At 32.6% G+C, this 18,029-nt stretch overlaps 2 protein-coding genes across 3 annotated transcripts in view; one reads left to right on the top strand and one right to left on the bottom strand.

The window, feature by feature from the left end:
• The window catches only part of LOC123701518, a 172,795-nt gene that overhangs the window by 59,682 nt on the left and 95,084 nt on the right, over nt 1–18,029 (top strand). The gene's annotated exons all lie outside the window — the stretch shown is intronic.
• Nucleotides 13,868–15,358, bottom strand: LOC123701527. The gene is made up of 2 exons (XM_045649031.1): nt 15,352–15,358; nt 13,868–15,129 (listed from the first exon to the last, which is right to left on the bottom strand). The coding sequence occupies exons 1-2, from the start codon at nt 15,356–15,358 to the stop codon at nt 13,868–13,870; spliced, it is 1,269 nt and encodes a 422-aa protein (XP_045504987.1).

Below are 18,029 nucleotides of genomic sequence, written 5' to 3'. Positions count from 1 at the left end.
AGCCATCAGCGCTTAGTGTTGTCCGCGTGAGCGTTGCATACATGTTAGTGACCGCCAAAATACCGTCAGAAACCGATGACTTCACGCGCCCCGCCACAGGACACTAGATAGAAAACAGTATAAACTGCTAGGCAATCAAAGAATGCTCCGAGCTCTAGCTGTCATCTCACCTATACTATCTATGTATACTCATAAAAAGCGTGTGTGCCGAGCAAACGTGTCGGAAGTACAAAATCTTTACCAAGATTCAAAGATACCAAAATCTTCGCCTTTCGAAATTTTAACACGTCAAGCTTTGTATTTCACTTCAAAATACAAAGCTTGTCTCGCGGACTGTACAAAACAACTTGGTGTCATATTGCGGCGTCAGGTTAGTGCTATGACGCGCAATGTACGCTTCCTATCTAACAAAGCCTTAAGTACTGGAATTATATGACAAGTGTAGACAGGTCTAGCCGTGACAGGTTGAAAGCGTTTAACGTAAGCCCTAGGTTGCTAAGCCCTTGAAGGTTTGCTTCTTTTTGGATGATTTTTTTGTTTTATGTGAAAAGCAATAAAAATAATGGTCCCATAGCTAGCATAATTAAGTTTCAGCGATAGCTTTTATATGTATCGATGTAGCTTTCAAGTGAAATAATTTTATTATTAAGGGCTAATTTTTCAATCCTTGGTTAAAACTTATTCGTCGAATAACATATGAAACTACAATTTCAAAATGTATTCTTATTGCCCGCAATTGACAGTTTACAAGTGACATTTTAATATTATCGTGTAATACGTTATTGGACGGGTAAGTTTTAACCAGGGATTGAAAAATCGGCCCTTAGTAGGTTAGGTAGTTCCAGGGATTGTTTACTGAACTACATCATAAACTTAGTACCTTTTATATGTTAGTTTAAGCTGCCCTATAATTTTTTATCGCCGTATTAAATTATTTTTCATACAATTATAGTCGGAAATTGCTTTTAAAGCTTGTACCTAAGTGTAACTGTAACTACGACTTTCATTCATATTAACACTTAAAATATCGCCTACAAACAACAACTATTATTTTTAACACTTTATTTTACTTGAAAGAGGAATAAGTGCTTATACTCATTAAAATTATTCTTATTACATACAAGTACTCGTTAAAACTACTTGGGGCAACCGCTATTTAATTCCAGTCCCGTTTGTTTGTCCCCTTATTTTTGTTACACAAACACCTTCAAGACTATTACTCTCATAGTAACTGACCGTAATTGTTATTTATAAGCGTATTTCTTCGGACCAAATACGTATTCTAAGACATTACTATTTTCAGTATGTTTTTTTTTCACTGTCTTAGCGTAATTATTACTTGATAATAGAAAATCATAGGAAATTTTATTGAAGTAAATAAATACTTAACTATTTAATAATCGCATTCCAGTCGCAAAGCTGTGATACAATAATTTCTCAAGCTGTGATATAGATCCAATCCAATCACAAAGTCACAACCCAGTCGCAAAGCTTCAATACAGCTGCAGCTGCAGTTACAATATAATCGCAAAATCGCAAACCAGTCGCAATTCAATCGCAACTCAGTCGCAAAATCGCAAATCCGCAAACAAGTGTCGCAGCTGCACGATGCATTTAACAGGCATTCGCATTACCTCCCTCAAGAGGTAGTAATGACATTATTTACTGCTAAGTGACGATCTTGATGTCTTATGTATGCAAGGGAATCAATTTAGGGCAGATCTTAGAATAGTTAGATATAAAATTGCGTTAATGTGATGAATTTATTTTCTATTTATTTCAATGTAGGTAATATCGTCATTCCGTGTATTCCTAAATTACAGGAAAAAGGAACGCACTCGCAGTATGTGTACATAAGTGCTTTTATTTTTATTTGTAACTTGCCATATCTATTTTTGAATTTTTATATATTGCAACAATGTTACTTAACTAGTACGAGTCCTGATGATAACTGCCTATTTAAAATCGGTAAACAATTCAGTTGTGCCCATGAAGGTGACTTCAAGTTCGATCTAAATAAAACAATCCATATTGAAATACTACACCGAAAAACTATCAATCACTAGTACAGATATACACCTACTTACGTTTATTAAAACTCGACTAAAATTCGACAGATGTTCCACACGATATTCCTATTACTATGGGTAATAAGGGAATAGGGATGCTTATCCAAATCCAACAAAGGTTCTTACATCACGAATAAGATCACAGCTTCTAAGGAACGCTATTCAAGCCACCCCTCGTAATCTATTGTTTAAGGAGCAAGCGAAGCAGGGGCCTAGTGGTTAGTTTGTTCGATTGCAGAGGTACATATCGAGTAATGAAGAGGGGTCTTATCTTTACTCCCCCTTTCTTCTTACCCTTATAGCCATTGTCTTGACGTAGATAGCAAAGTGAAGTAATTTTTGAAAATATACCTAATGATCGATCTGATTGGTTATTACATCACCACTGCGCTAGATGGTGAAGGAAAACATCGTGAGGAGACCTACATGTCAAAGATTTAAAATTTCAGCGACTTGTGCCAACCTGCACTTGGCCAGTATCTGGATGATGGCTTGTTTCTTCATAGGAGGCTCGTGTCCCAGCTTAGGAACATAATAACTATATGGGCTGATGTAGATCTGATTGGTTGGTCTATGGAAAGATTGGCCTTCATGGTCGATCAGCATTTTGAGTACGCATTGTTCAAAATATCATATAGGTACACTTTTATAAGTTCCATTGTATTGTATTTCAGAATGTTAAACACTCTGTATCAAGACACTTTTGGTGGCTTTTCATAAAATAAAGTAACTTTAATATTTAATGACGGTGGTAAAATAATATTTTTCTTCGTATAGTTGCATAAATAAATCTTAGAGTTTGAGTCATACCAGTAATACTAAGTTTGTCTTATAAATCTATTGCTAGGTCGTCCATGTATAGGAAAACACTTTTCGATCAATAACGAACCGGATTTACCCACACGGTTAAACCTAGATGTAATTATTTTAATTTTTCTAGTGTTCTTGTTGTTCCGAATATGATAGGCTGTTATTATGAATACAATATTATGCTTAAATATTCAGCTTATTATAATTTTGCTTTGTATAATTGGTATATTGAGGACTATTTTTTATGAGCGTAAAATGGAATATTTTGTTATGGATTGCAAATAATATTATAATTTGTTTAATTAACCGTGTTTAAGGTCACCCATGTGGGCAATTACCGGCTATGTTTCTTTATGAAAATTCGAATAATTTATCTGGCGAGTGATTAGTTCTTATTTTAAGTACTTTTTTACCTTTCTGATTACAATTTGCACTTTAATATTGCAGAAACGTTGATAAAGTACAATTTTATATTTTTTCGAATAAGTTTTTTAGATATATCTAGATAGTTTTGTGTTTTGTACCATTATATCTTTCTCAGTTCTCCTTCCTTTCTACTTCTTTTCATAGAATTCAATTATTTCTTAGATAAATGAACAATTCCTACATATAAATTCGCCAAACAAACGAAGCGAAGCGAACGCGTGCCGGTAAATGTACGTTGTTAATGCGAACAATGCAATTGTAGCGAGCGACCCTTCGGATGCAGGCCCAAACTTCATGGGCGTAGCCACGGTGGGGCAGGGTGGGGCGCTTGCCCCACCCTGGCTCTGGCCTGGAAGGTACCTAACCAAATCTAAAAAATTAAATTATCTAACTACTGACTACAAAACTTAATATCCGCAAGAAAACTCGCTTTCGAAAGTTTGCGCAAGATTGACCCGATGCGTAAACAAACGTAATCCTTTTGTTTTTCGTTTGTCTGTGTGAGTCACTATTCCTATGTGCAATTATTTACCTCTAATTTTACTGATTAACAAATTGTCATACGCCCAGCGCCTAAGCAGATCCATATAGCCACGATCGCAATCTTAACGGAAACTATCCACTTTAGGGCAAAAGTTATTGTCTTAGGTTGTATTATGGCTTTTTGTAGAAAGTAAAATTTTGCATCTTTTATATCCTGTAAACTCTTTTTGGAAAACTCACCGTTTACTATTTATCGCCCATTAAATGAATTGGTTTATCGTTTTTTGCTCTTAAAATATTGGATTAATCAATAAAATACATCTATCCATTTTTTAAGATCACTTTATTCTCTACAACTTTTGTTAAAAAGTTTTTTTTCTAATGCCATAAATATAATTATATAAATGCAATTTTAAAGTTTTGGATTACCTATGCATATTGCATACCATATAATGCTACAAATTCAAGAAACTAATTAAAAATTATGTACTGGTAGTTCTTCAAAATTAATAGTTAATTTCCTCACCTGCAATAGTACCTAATGGACTTTTTAAATATTTTATGTTAGGTATTGTATTTCGTAAAACTGAATAATATTGAGTACATATTATAATTTATATTATTTTATATTCGGATGCAAGAATAAAATAAAAGTAAACGAAAGGAGGATATTTAGAAAAATGTGTTATAAATTAATTTTTCTATAAAAAAAAATCAAAATTTTATCAAAAATCCACTTGCATTGGATATCTCTTTTTCGTCTTCATTACATCCGTAAAAAAAAAATTTTTAGGCCGCGTCACCCGCCGAGCGCCGGCCGCCGACAAACTCAAAAAGTATGGGCACTAGAAAAGTTTAAGTATTTAGTAGTTGAACAAAAGTTGTAGAGAATGAAGTGATCTTAAAAAATTGATAAATGCATTTTATTGATTAATCCAATATTTTAAAAGTTATTAGCCAAAACGATAAACCGGTTCATTAAATGGGCCATAAATCGTACACGGTAAGTTTTACAAAAAAGATGCGAAATTTTACTTCCTATAAAAAAGGCAAAATAACTTTGGCTCTAAAGTGGATAGTCTCCGAAATATCGCCCAAAAATTTTTCTTTAAGATTGCGAGCGAAGCACCACCTGGATCTATCAGCAATTTGTGTTTTTATGGTCAGTAAGTGACCCTAAACTTTAAAACAAAAACGAAATTGCATCGGAAATTTAGTGCGAGGTTAAAATATGCTTTAATTACTGGGATATGTTTACCATTTAAAATGGTTTAATTTACCATTTATATAGACATGTTTATTTATTTCATGGTAAAAAGAAATTAATACATCACATTAATGTATCTATAGAAAGATAAACTATATAATATAGTAGCCAAACCATATTTTTAGGGTTCCAAACCACAAAAAGAAAAACCGGAACCCTTATGGGATCACTTTGTTGTCCGTCTGTCTGTCAAGACCATTTTTTTCTGAAACGCATGGAGGTATCATGCTGAAATTATGAAAAAATCAAACTACTAGTCAACCCAATCAAAAAGATACAGCCGTTTTTGCTGAAAATTTTCGACATCCGCAAGGATCGCAAGGAATCAAATCCTACAGGTTTCTTCGTGTACCCAGAATTTTGAATTTTTCAATGAAATAACGTCTTATAGCGCAGATAAAGGACGAAGTGCGAACCGTTTAGGTTTTGATTCCCTTGCAAATGTCAAAATATGTGAAAATTTGCAACATAAACGGCTGTATCTTTTTGATTGCGTTGGTATATAAGTTTGATTTTTTTTACAGCTTCAAGAGACGGTAGATTTTAGTGTTCAATATTAATTTCAGCTTGATACCGCGACGCGTTCCTGAGAAAAAAATATTTTTAGATAGACAGACAGACGGACAACAAAGTGATCCAATATGAGCTTCGTTTTTTTTCTTTTAGAGGCTCGAAGCCCTAAAAATTAAACGGGATTATACCTCGGATAAAGTTGCTAGTTAAATTTTTTTTATTATTGTTGCCCCACCCTGAGCCCATGGCTAGCTACGCCCATGCCAAACTTGCTCCTGCCGTTTCCTTGAAACTCATTATCCTGAGTTATCTGTTTGCTAAATTGTGTGTTTACTGTTTGTTTGTTTATTTATGTTTTCGTTGAATTTTTCGCAGTAGGTACGTATTAATGAGTGGAAGTTTATGTAAGCCAGAAAAAAATGGTTAGTTTCAAGAGAAATTTAGAAAGACACGCTTTGGAAAAACGTGTAGCTTTATTTGGAGGTCGTTACATTTATAATATTAATAATAAATGTATGTACGTAAAATAATTGGGATTGCAATGTATTATAGTCACAACTAACCCACCGTTCACTTCATATTACACGTAGCTATTCATATTACACGTAGCTTCATATGAAACCCTAATGAAATTCTTGTATCTTTCTCGATTCTTCCAGAACCTTTAAATGCTACCAAATACCAATTTTCCCTACCATTCCACAGAATCGTTTACCGTGACTTATCTCGCATTTCCTAAACTGTTATGATCGTATACTTAGACTTTACAGAACCCAAGAAATAGCGTCAAAGAAATATTAGGGTCAGTAATTGGATATTATTTTTGCAAATGTTGTGTTTAAGAGTGATTTGCGAATAATGTTGTTTGCCGTCAAGCAGTGAGCGTTGGGCTTATCTTATTTCGCTTTGCGTTCGATTTAATTTGGGGATTTTGGATAATTTGTTCGCGTGAATGATAATGAGGCTTAAGTGTTGTGGTGTTTGCTGTTTAGTCGCTATTTTTATATTGAAAGCTTTCAAATATACTTTCTAGTACACTTTACTTTAGCTTGATAACTAAAAACGTATGTTAAAAATGAAATAATAAGGTTAAAATATGAAGACGACAATATTTGTAGAGTTTTGAGAACGTTTAACGTATTAGTTGACATTAAATATGTTAAAATTATTAGTTATTATCAATGTTCTATCTATTAGGTAGTTATACCTAAAATAACTCATAATTTAAATATAACATAGATTAAAATAATGTTCCTTTTATCCCGAAATCTTAAATCGATTGGCCAGCATAATGGTTCCGAGAATAACTTCATTGCCTATTTTGTAATTCAGAAATAACTTGAAAAAATAATTAGGACAGGATAATAATATCGTTACGATTCTTAGGAACGCGAAATTTGAATGAATCATAATAATATTATAATACGGAAAAATAAGAAATTATCATATTTCAGGTAGGTATTACGTTACAGGATATGCCTTGCGGTTGGAGTCGCCATTGTGTTTTTTAATGAGTTTTATTCTTATTTTAGCTTAATACGATTGTAGTTTTTATTATAATAATTTCTGTTGTTAGTTATTTCTACTGTTAAAAACCGTGTTTATAGTTTATGTAATTAATAGTTTTTGATGTTTTCAATTTATTATTAGTGTAGTTTTTCCAGTTAGCGAAGTGATAGTTAACTTTATGAGGTGGGATAGATTTTTAAAATATGATTTCATTGATACGTACATTTATGATTTAAAACCTTAGTTTAAAACTATGGATATAAATAGATTTCAACACAGTGTTGTTTAGATTTCCGATAAATATCGTTAATACGAAGTAATACGAATGTTCTAAGTATATCATATTTATTTAATAAACATCTATATTTATATTGTATAAACTAGCTTCCGCCCGCGACTCCGTCCGCGCGGATGGTTTATTTCTTCGTTTTGAGTAACTCTGACAATGATATCTTATAAATATATATTGGACCCAAATACGGCTAGGCTAGGCAAATACGCAACGTGTGTTCGCGGTTCTACAGAACAACGTCTATGGATAAAACTGAAAAATTAAGATTAATTTTTTTTCTACGTATTTTTCCAGGATAAAAAGTATCCTATTTTACGCCCAGGATAATAAGGTATAATTATACCAAGTTTCATCGAAATCGAACCGTTAGTTTTCACGTGATGCCTGAACATACAGACAGACAGACAGACAGACAGACAGACAGACAGACAGACAAAATTTTTTTTAAACACATATTTGGGTTTGGTATCGATCCAGTAACGCCCCCTGGTATTTATTTTTTCAATATTTTCAATGTACAGAATTGACCCTTCTACAGATTTATTATATGTATAGATATAGATGTTGAGAAATATATTTTTACGTAAAGACAACCACTAAACGCCCTTCGGGAACCACGTGACTATTTAAACTGATCTTAGAACATTCTAGCCTGTTTACACATGCTCCCGGGATACGGATCAGCTAAGGATTACCAGGATAAATGTCATAGATTTACATAGATATAATCGCTTGAGAATATCGCCCTACTGACTGGTCGTGACTAAGGGTTGGTTGTATTGTATAGCGTGTTTGTATGTTTGGACGGCCTAATCTCTGGAATTATTTTTGTACGGAGTGATTTATTTGGTACGTGCTTACTGTTTACTATTCAATGATATATAGGCACCTTCTATGAGTTAAAAAAGAGCGTATGTGTCAGAAGTGAAAATTCTTTGTCAATATTCAAAGATACCAAAATCGTCGCCTTCCTCCATGACGTGACGGTATTGCCATGACGCGACCTTGAAATTTTACTCTCAACGCGCCAATCAAAGACTATTCTAATAATAATTATTACATAAGAATTATACTATTTTATAATAATAATCGTCCACATTCAATACATGTAAAGTCGGCGTCATTACCGTCCATACAAACGGACAATACAATTGTATCCATAATTAGGCAGTTAGCATTAATACTTCCTGAATGTTGGCACTAAATATGTCTAGATTGTAACTTGATTACTAAGCCTATAAGGCTGTGTTATGCATTGGTTATTTAAATTATTATTGAATGAGTTAAATAATTTTTGGTAAGTTTGATTTTACAAGTGTTATAGATTTAGAAATTAAAGAGTTATCGCGTTAAATATAATTTTTTAATTTAAATACCATATAGAGTTTTAATTTCTATGTAAACTTTGTTGTATTTATCTTTATATTAGCTGTTTCCCGCGGTTTCACCCGCATTGCTCCGCTCCTGTTGGTCTTAACGTGATGATATATAGCCTATAGCCTTCCTCGATAAATGGGTTATCCAACACCAAAATAATTTTTCAAATCGGACCAGTAGTTCCCGAGATTAGCGCGTTCAAACAAACAAACTCTTCAGCTTTATAATATTAGTATAGATGAGTTGAATTTTTTGTTACGATTACTGCAGTATTTTCTTATAAATGTAGGTATAGGTATGTGAATTGTGAATGTTTATTCTGTAATTAGTATTTTTCAGTAGTTATGTTGATCTTTTGTTTTGATTCAGGAAACTGATGGATAGTTTTTCATGGGAAATTCGCGAATAAATATTTTTTGAAAATGAATTAAGGAATTACAAGGGTTTTATGTATAAAAATGAAATATAACAGATTTTTCGTTGCCAATTAAAATACAATATTTATGTTATGGATATAAAATACTACCTAGTACCTATATTATATCTAGGTATCATCTATGTATATACCATTTTATAAGATTTATTAGAATAATACGATTTTGTCTGTCCTTTTTCAGGTAATCAGTTTATTTGCCAGCCGACGGAACTTTGCATAAATAATAAAATAAAACGCCTTGAGGTGAGATGCTAATTTTATATATTTTGGTACATTCCGTCCCACGACTATTACTTTTACTGATATGGATTAAAATTTGTATTAACCGACATGAAGTAAGTGAAGACATAAAAGTATTTATATATATTATTTAAGAAACTTACTAAGATATCTACTATTATATGTATATAGAATATATATGTATAATAGAATCAAGTTTATAAAATATGAAAGATTTCGTCACCACAAAAAATCCTCGGGTTAAGTATAGGTATTGTATAATATGATATTTCTCGAAAAAAAATGGAATTAACTTACCTATTTTCGAATTTGAGTCTTATTATAAACATAAGTAGTATTTTCATAGAAATTATATATTTTATGATAAAAATGACAACCACTAACAATAGCTTGAACTCACTATAATACTCCATAGAAATTCGTTCTACATTATCTACGAGCATTGACAGGTTAAAAGCTATTCGCAAAGTTTTTCCCAAACCCGTCGAGATAAACCTTTATAAGCCTCAGCGTGATCTTCCTAGTTGCCGGGTTAACAAATCTCTTTTCTGGGAATTATTTATTATTTAATATAAGACCTTGTTTTGGATTAAACTTTCGTGAGTGTTATTTAAGTAGGTAATTGTTTTCGTCGTTTTTGTGTTTACAAAAGTTGAGGTTAAAGCTTATCATTTCAATTAATTATTGTGTATTTTGCGGAATGCTGTTATGTTGTGCTTTATAAATACTAGCTTTCTGCCCGCGGCTTCGCCTGCGTTTTTAATGAAAAACCCGCATAGCTCCCGTTCCCGTGAGATTTCCGGATTAAACCTATATGTTAATACAAGTTACCCTTATATGTATGCTAAATTTCATTGTAATCGGTTCAGTAGTATTTGCGTGAAAGAGTAACATACATGCACATACATCCATTCTCACAAACTTTCGCATTTATAATATTTGTAGGATATGATAGGAATAGTAGGATAGTGAATTTTTATTTTATTATTTTTAATTAATATTTATAATATTTATATGATGCAATATTTTAATGTTTTTTATTGTGATTCATTTTCAAACTCGTCACGTAGTATAAACTTGGGAACGACTTGCAAGGAAGGCGCTTTTGAAAACGAATTCAAACTTTTATGATGGGTTTTGTTTGTAATGATAGGTTATGTAACTTCTTAACGGTTAAAATGCCAGTGTATGGGATATTGTTATCGGCGCTTACGTTATAGGGGGATTGTTTTTTTTTTGTGTGATTGAATGTAAATAAGTGTGAATATGGAAATATGTTTTAAAAATATACATGGAATTGTGTGTATTCGTCTGACGTTTTCACAACATTTTATTATTATGGATTTATTTTCAAATACCTAGTTCATACTAAAAATGTAACATGTTTTTTTTATTTATACATATACAGTGTATTTTTGAAAATGGTTATTTTTTAATTATTTAGCAGTTTAGTTAGTTAGTATACCTAATAATCACGGAAATCTGTGGTGGGCGTTAACTACATACGAAATGATGACACAAGTTTCAACATTGTAGCAAAAAATTGAGTAAATGAATTTCAAAAGCCGCCTTCATCTGACTTCTGAGTGGGTGTTGAACTATGTGATTCGTATCGAGATGGCCGTGACTAGATATCGGTGAAAAAAGTGTTTTTTATATAGTTATTGTAATATATAAGGTTTCCTACTGTTGGTATATTAAGCACAAAAGGACTTATAGTTTTGCATACCTACGCTTAATACGTAAAAAAATACTCATATAAAACGCATTTTTTCTATTAGATGGCTACTTAAAACTTTAGGGAAAAATCTAATAAAAAAATATGATAAAAAATTATGCCGTTTTGTTCTTGTTCTTCTGCCGCAGCAGATTCATAAACTTCTTGACTAGTTGTACCTCTTTCCGCTTTTCTTTTATAGTTTCTCATTCTAAAAAAAACATTGAGTATTTAGAATTAAAAAAGAATTGAAAGATGAACCATTGTTTTAAAAAGCAAGAATGCGCCCGTCGGAACGAAAGCTTCAATTTTTTTCCATTTATTCTAATTTTTAAGTACAGCGTAGTCATTTCTAAAATATGATACTCAATGAGATGAACGATAATACAAGGTCTGAGGCAAGTCTTTACATGTAACAACCTACCCCGAAAAATTGTAACAACCTGCCCCATGGTATGTTTTTTAATTAAAATTAAAGCCGCCATTAATGGATATCAATAGCAGAATAAAACGCTATTACAAATTAAAACTTGATACATTATGAACGTTCGAGGTGAAAAAAATTTAGAGAATAACAAATATAGACAGCAGGAATCAAAAATTTCGTAAAAGATTTTGTTACTTTCTTGATGGAAATCGAGACACGTGCACATAACCTAACAGTTTGCCGCTCGGCGGGTCACTGATTGTTTTTTTGCAACGCACGATGTTATAACGAAACAAATGAGTCCACTTACGTCTACCAAAGAGTTAAAAATCCCGGTAAAAAATGCGTGTAACTTCTTACCCCTGTAACAACAAGCCCCCCGCTCCCCTAATCAGTGTATGCAAAACCATAGGGCCTTTGAGTTTAATACACAGACGGTGGGACACCCTGTATGTGTTTTTATCTTAGGTTACTATGAACTGCGAAGTCTAAGATAAATCTCTGTTTGGCGGAAGAAAAATTGTATTGTTTATGCCGCGTGTCTTTGTGAGAGTGATTTTATCTTTAAATGGCTACTGTTCGTAATAAACTAGTATGTGACTGATTGTAGGATTAAATACAAAGCCCACGTGCTATTCTAAACTACCTATCTTCCCGCCAAATTTTATCAAGATCCGCTCTATAGTTTTGTCTCTGGCTAATCTTTTAAGAGATTTTTAGTTGAATTGTCGACTGCCGTAACCACTTCTATGCTTGAATTTTGCCCTTCAACTATTTCTATTTGTAATCACATCTAAATCAGTGCTGTGGTTTAGCCGTAATAAACAATCATACTTATGCGTTTATTACAGTATGTATAGTGTAACAACAAAAACTTCTGTTACGTTGTTAACCATCAAAATATCTCACAGCAAAACAACCCAGAATTCAAGCTTTTACTAAAATTAGGAATACTTAAATCGTTCCTAATTAACGAACACTGCAGTTTTCGGGCACAATAAGTCCATTGAAAATTTTCAAGTAAGAATAACAAGCAGTTCTTTCTAACCTAATTAAGCCAAGATTTTTTTGTACTAAGTTTAGTGCTTTATAACTCGGTCAATTTTTTACGTGTTTTTATGAAAATAATTTTTAGCTTATGGGTAAGGTTGTAGACATAAGTTTATGGGTAAAAAGGATTTATAGTGCATCCGTAAATGTACTTATACTCGCCGCCGATAGTGGTCTTATTGCTTGTTACCTTTTACTGTGGTTGCCTTGAAGAGATCACTAATAAGTGATAAGGTCGACAAATAAATTGTGCTTTCTCTGTTTTTTTTTCTTTAATAGTTGAAAGATTTCCTGTTTGTACAATCATATTTAAGTATTAAATAAATAAGTAATACACAAGGAACTTTGGATTTATAGCAACTATTATAGGATGCTATTTATAATACTAATAACGTTACGATATGTATCGTGGTAACTGACGCAGGCTCGTTTGAACAATGACGTCATCGATCATATTATAAGACAGTTACGGGCTGGTAAAGGTAATAATTTATAGTGAGGCTTGAAGCAGGTGCATATCACAAATGTTGCAAGTGTAGATTTTCTTTATGTACTTGCACATAAAGATGTTAGAGTGGTAGTTTTTTTTTATATTAAAGTAAGTGATCGACTTTTTTTTCTTGGGCTTGTATGACTAACTCGGGATTTTCTAGTATTATATCGAGGTTACCACTGGCATCTCAGGAGGCGTAAAAAGTTTATGTAATATGAGTTTAATTACTAGTGAAGGAGTGGTTGCATTCTAACAAATATTGCGTGTAAATGTTTTGCTTTGACCCAGTCCTGGTGTTTATACTTTGTGCATAATTGATAGTTGGAAATGTTATAATTTAGTCGAATTTAACCTTTAAAAGTAGTTTGAAATATACAGTTTGATTAATAAAAGAATATACTGTATGAAATGTTATTAAAAGCCAATTTATTGTAAAGTAATAAGCTATGTTTATTTAGAGTCTGTGTGAAAAGAGAACCGTCCTAAGATTTGAGGGCGCCTCTGTGATTAATATCCGTGTTAATGATGTTGACAACACTGTTATGTCATTATAGTGTGATTGTAATATTTTGATATTTTAAGGTTTTGTAAAGAATATAATATTTTCAACGACTGTCGTAATAATTGTTTTGATGTATTGTATGTATTAAGATTATAATATGTTATGTATTAAGGGAAATAAGTAAAGGGTCTTTTTTCAAGATTTCAGTAGGTATAAGGAATAAAACTAAAAAATTTTTTTAAATCTATATTTATATTTATTCATTGGCTCCCTGATCAGAACCATAACTAAAGTCTGATTCTAAATATTCAATGCCGGACATGACTGAACTATCTTTGGAACTAATGGATAGATCCACAGAATTATCTTCTTCAGAACTTGATGTGCTCGAGTCTGTAACATTTATGATGATCTCTTGCATATCTTCAATTAAATGGTCTTGTTCCCAATATTTTTGTTCTACATGTATCACATGATCACACTCTTTTCGCCAATGTTCTGCAGTAATATTTTTGAAGCATTCATTTATAATTGGTAATAGGTCTTTTGCTGATATGTTCACATTCTTTGATGCTACTTGTCTTTTCACAAGGCTCCATATCATTTCAATGGCGTTAAGGTCACAGTGGTATGGGGGTAACCTCAAAACAGTATGACCATGTTCCTCAAATATTTGATTGATTTCAAATACTGGTTCTTTTTTGTTCCTTTTTACTAAACTTAGAAGTTCAGGTTTCAGTGCGTTATCTGGATATTCTATTCCATTGTCTTCCAACCATTTTTTCAAAGTGTCTTTCTTGTCGCTGCTATTTGGAGGCTTATTTATGCGTGTACTATGATAGGATGCATTATCTAGCACAATGACAGACGGTTGAGACAGGTTTGGCAAAAGCTTTTCTTTTGCCCACTTGGTAAAATTCTCTCGATTCATGTCGTGATGGTAATCAGCTGAAATACTTTTAGTTGTATATGAAAGTAAACAATTTTCAACAAATCCTTCCCTGCTACCTGCATGAACTATAATATATCTTTCACCAAGAGAAATTGCTTTTGAAACTCCAGGTTCACCGGGACCCTGCCAACATTTATTGACTTCATGTGCAGTATGTATATATGTTTCATCTATATATACAACTGGTTTTCCAGTTTCCCTCAAGCGCTTCATTGTTCGCAAATATTTAGCTCGCCAGACCACAATATCATGTCTTTCAATGAGAACTTTTCGTTTTGACTCACATTTTTTATATTTGTAACCCAGCTCTTTTAAAATACCACTGAGACTACTGATTCCACCGCAATAGTTTATGTCTTCCTTTAACACACGATGTAGCTTCCTCAAAGTCGGTACCTCCTTCCTCACAGCATAAAATTCACGAATTTTGTTACGGATGACGCACTTATCAAAATCATCAAGAATGAGTTTTGGTCTTCCTTTACGTTTTTTCCCTGGTGTGCACCACACGCCGTTATTTGTAGAACCTTCTTTTTTTATTTTAGATATTGTACCTCTATTTAAGCCTGGAAAAAATAATCTTAAATAAGTCTAAACACTTTATAAATGAAAAGTATCAAAACTCTTTATACCTGCTACCAAAAACATTGATTGAAACAAAACAAACATTTATTCATTTAGATCATCACATATTTAATGAATTACTTTTAATTTATATACATTTCGAGATCTCAGGGATCGATGGTTACCTAGGAGACTAGAAAACATAAAGAAAAACTGTTACATACCGGTCATAGCTGCCACACGTTTCGTGACTGCGTTTAGGTCAATAATGGTATGTTTTGCCGCTTTTTCGCTTTGGCAAAAGCGAATAATATTATATATTAATTCCCTTGTTGAACTGTGTATGGTTTTACCTCTTTTCGACATGATTAATAATCAAAATTCACTGGAAAACGTTACAACAAACAAAGCTGTATCGACACGAAATCAAGTTTGACGTTTGACAGACGGCTGGATTGGGCTGCCATGTATACCCGGCGCGGCCTAAGATGATCCCTATGACAGTTCGTCTTAGTGATTGCTCGTATGATGGATCGTGTCGATACTTTACTATTTTATAGGCAAAGGCGTGGTTTGCATTCAGCCACCTCGGTAAACATGTTTTTACAAATATTATAAAATGAATTTTTAACGTCTATTATGTAAACGAAACGGTAAGTAAAACGAAAGTTTTCCAAAACATAAAAATACACCTTATCATTTTCTCGTAATTTTTAACCCGTTTAACACAGTGTATATTATTTTATCATGAAAATGGAATCCCCCATTTAATTTTTCTAAAAAACTTATATTATCATAGGTAAGTAAATTAACGCGAACGGTAATTATTAATTAAGTATGCTGCGAGCTTCTGTTCCATTCAATAGTGAATGAACTATAGCTTAAGCATGGAAAAAATGTGAACTCGTTTCCATTATCGAAATTTGTTTATCGATACTTTCCGCACTAGTCGATAAATGCCAACGATGTAAGTTTTGAAGGACGTAAACGTAAAGTCAGATTGATATAATTTCTCGTAAATGATAAGGATTGTTATAATTCCAACGGAATATCATTGTAATAGGATAAAGCTACGTAAAAATTAATAAATGCCATTTTTAGACGCCTCCATTAAGTTTCTAATTTAATGGTGACGCCATTACAAGTTTGTCTCTTGAGAATAACTGTCAGTGTCATAGGGATCATCTTAGGCCGCGCCGGGTATAAAAATCATATCGTTAGTTCCATTTTACGCCACGCCTATTCTCTTTTCACACAGACTATATCTAATAAACCCATTTGTTATATCTCGTGTTTTGTGGTTTGCAATAAATTAAATTTAACGATGTTTAAAAGAAACGTAACATCTTGTTACGAAGAGCAATATCCGTGTTATATTGGAAGGTACATAACGCTGAGAGTGCTGCCATATCACCACTTTGCATAGCTTTTTATGTTAGTGCCACGGCGTTGTCAACCTTTGGTGCGAAAATGTGATTTTTAATCGTAAAATAATCGAAAGCTTGAATTTTAATAGATTCAATAATTTTTAATATTCAAATCATACGACGATGAAGAGCATCTTGTTATTTTTTTTTAAATAAACAAGAAATTAATAGATTAAAATAATTTTGCTCTATCTCTATGTTATAACTATTTGTTACTGTTGTAACCGTTTAAATAGGATATACCTCGATCTAGTTCTTTCATAATGACGTCGCCAAGTTACTTTGTTTTTTATGATTTATTTATTTTCTTTTAATGATTGTGTTAATGCCATGGACAAAAAAGACAGGCTCATCGCAATAAAACAGAAAAATAATATTAAAACTAATTGAATTCGCACACGCGCGTGAAAATGTTGATCACAGCTGCCTTCACCGATAAACCCTATCGTTTCCACTCGACTACGCGCTTACACCATTAACTTACTGTTTAATTTTATAGAAGCTGTATAAAAAACATTTTGTACAAGAAAATTTCGGTCAAGACCAACCACACACAAAAATGCATCTTACCTCCTTAATAATAAGTTGCATAATACGTTAAACAAGTCAACCCCAAATCGCTATGACAGTTGGAAGACCCATTTCAAGGAAACGTCCAATTTAAAGCTCGGGGTCTGATGTACCCCGAATTCGATCGGATGACACAACATTTGGTAATGTAGTGCTTAAAAGGGTTCCGGATTCGATTACCGATTAGATTCTGTTTGAAGTCGCCGTGTGTCCGGATGTGACTCGTGACGCGAATGATGGCATGTCAATTTATTTAGTTGCAATTGATCCTTTTTTGGCACGGTTTATACGCGCGGTTTGTTTGCAAATTTATGAAAGTTGATGATAATATAATTTTATGGTCTTGTGAAGATGCAAATGTGGCAGTTAAACGGGGTTTTCTTTATTTCTTGGTTATTGTTGCTTTGAAAGTATAATCAAATAAGTTTTGTTTGGTAATAAAGAATGGAAGATTACATGAGGCTTGTTTTGCCATATGCTAAATATTTAAAAAAAATATGATGATACATTTAGTATTAAATATCTGAAATGGTTATTTTTAATTTATTTAAGCTCATTTTGAAGCGGTGGTGAAACTTTTATTCAGCACTATATGTCGAATAATTATAATCTTTAACTAAGAAAACAGCATGCTATGCTATTTTAGATAATAATTTGCTTTATTTACAATATGAAGCTTTGCTTATTAAATACAATATTAATATAAAGTAACCTTCCAAATAAATTTATTTATAATAAGCCCAGTAAACTGAATTGAAATACAGTAAAATATCCCAGAATCCTATTTATTCAATGTGAAAAGAACAACTATTTAATCGAATTTCTCTAGACACTTACAATAAACAAACACCTATCTCCATTCCATTCACTACATTATTATCTTGTCCTTGACACGCAGTAAACGT

This window comes from Colias croceus, chromosome 21, assembly GCF_905220415.1.
Source record: "Colias croceus chromosome 21, ilColCroc2.1".
Taxonomy (NCBI): domain Eukaryota; kingdom Metazoa; phylum Arthropoda; class Insecta; order Lepidoptera; family Pieridae; genus Colias; species Colias croceus.
This window is presented reverse-complemented; position numbering and strand designations above follow the sequence as displayed.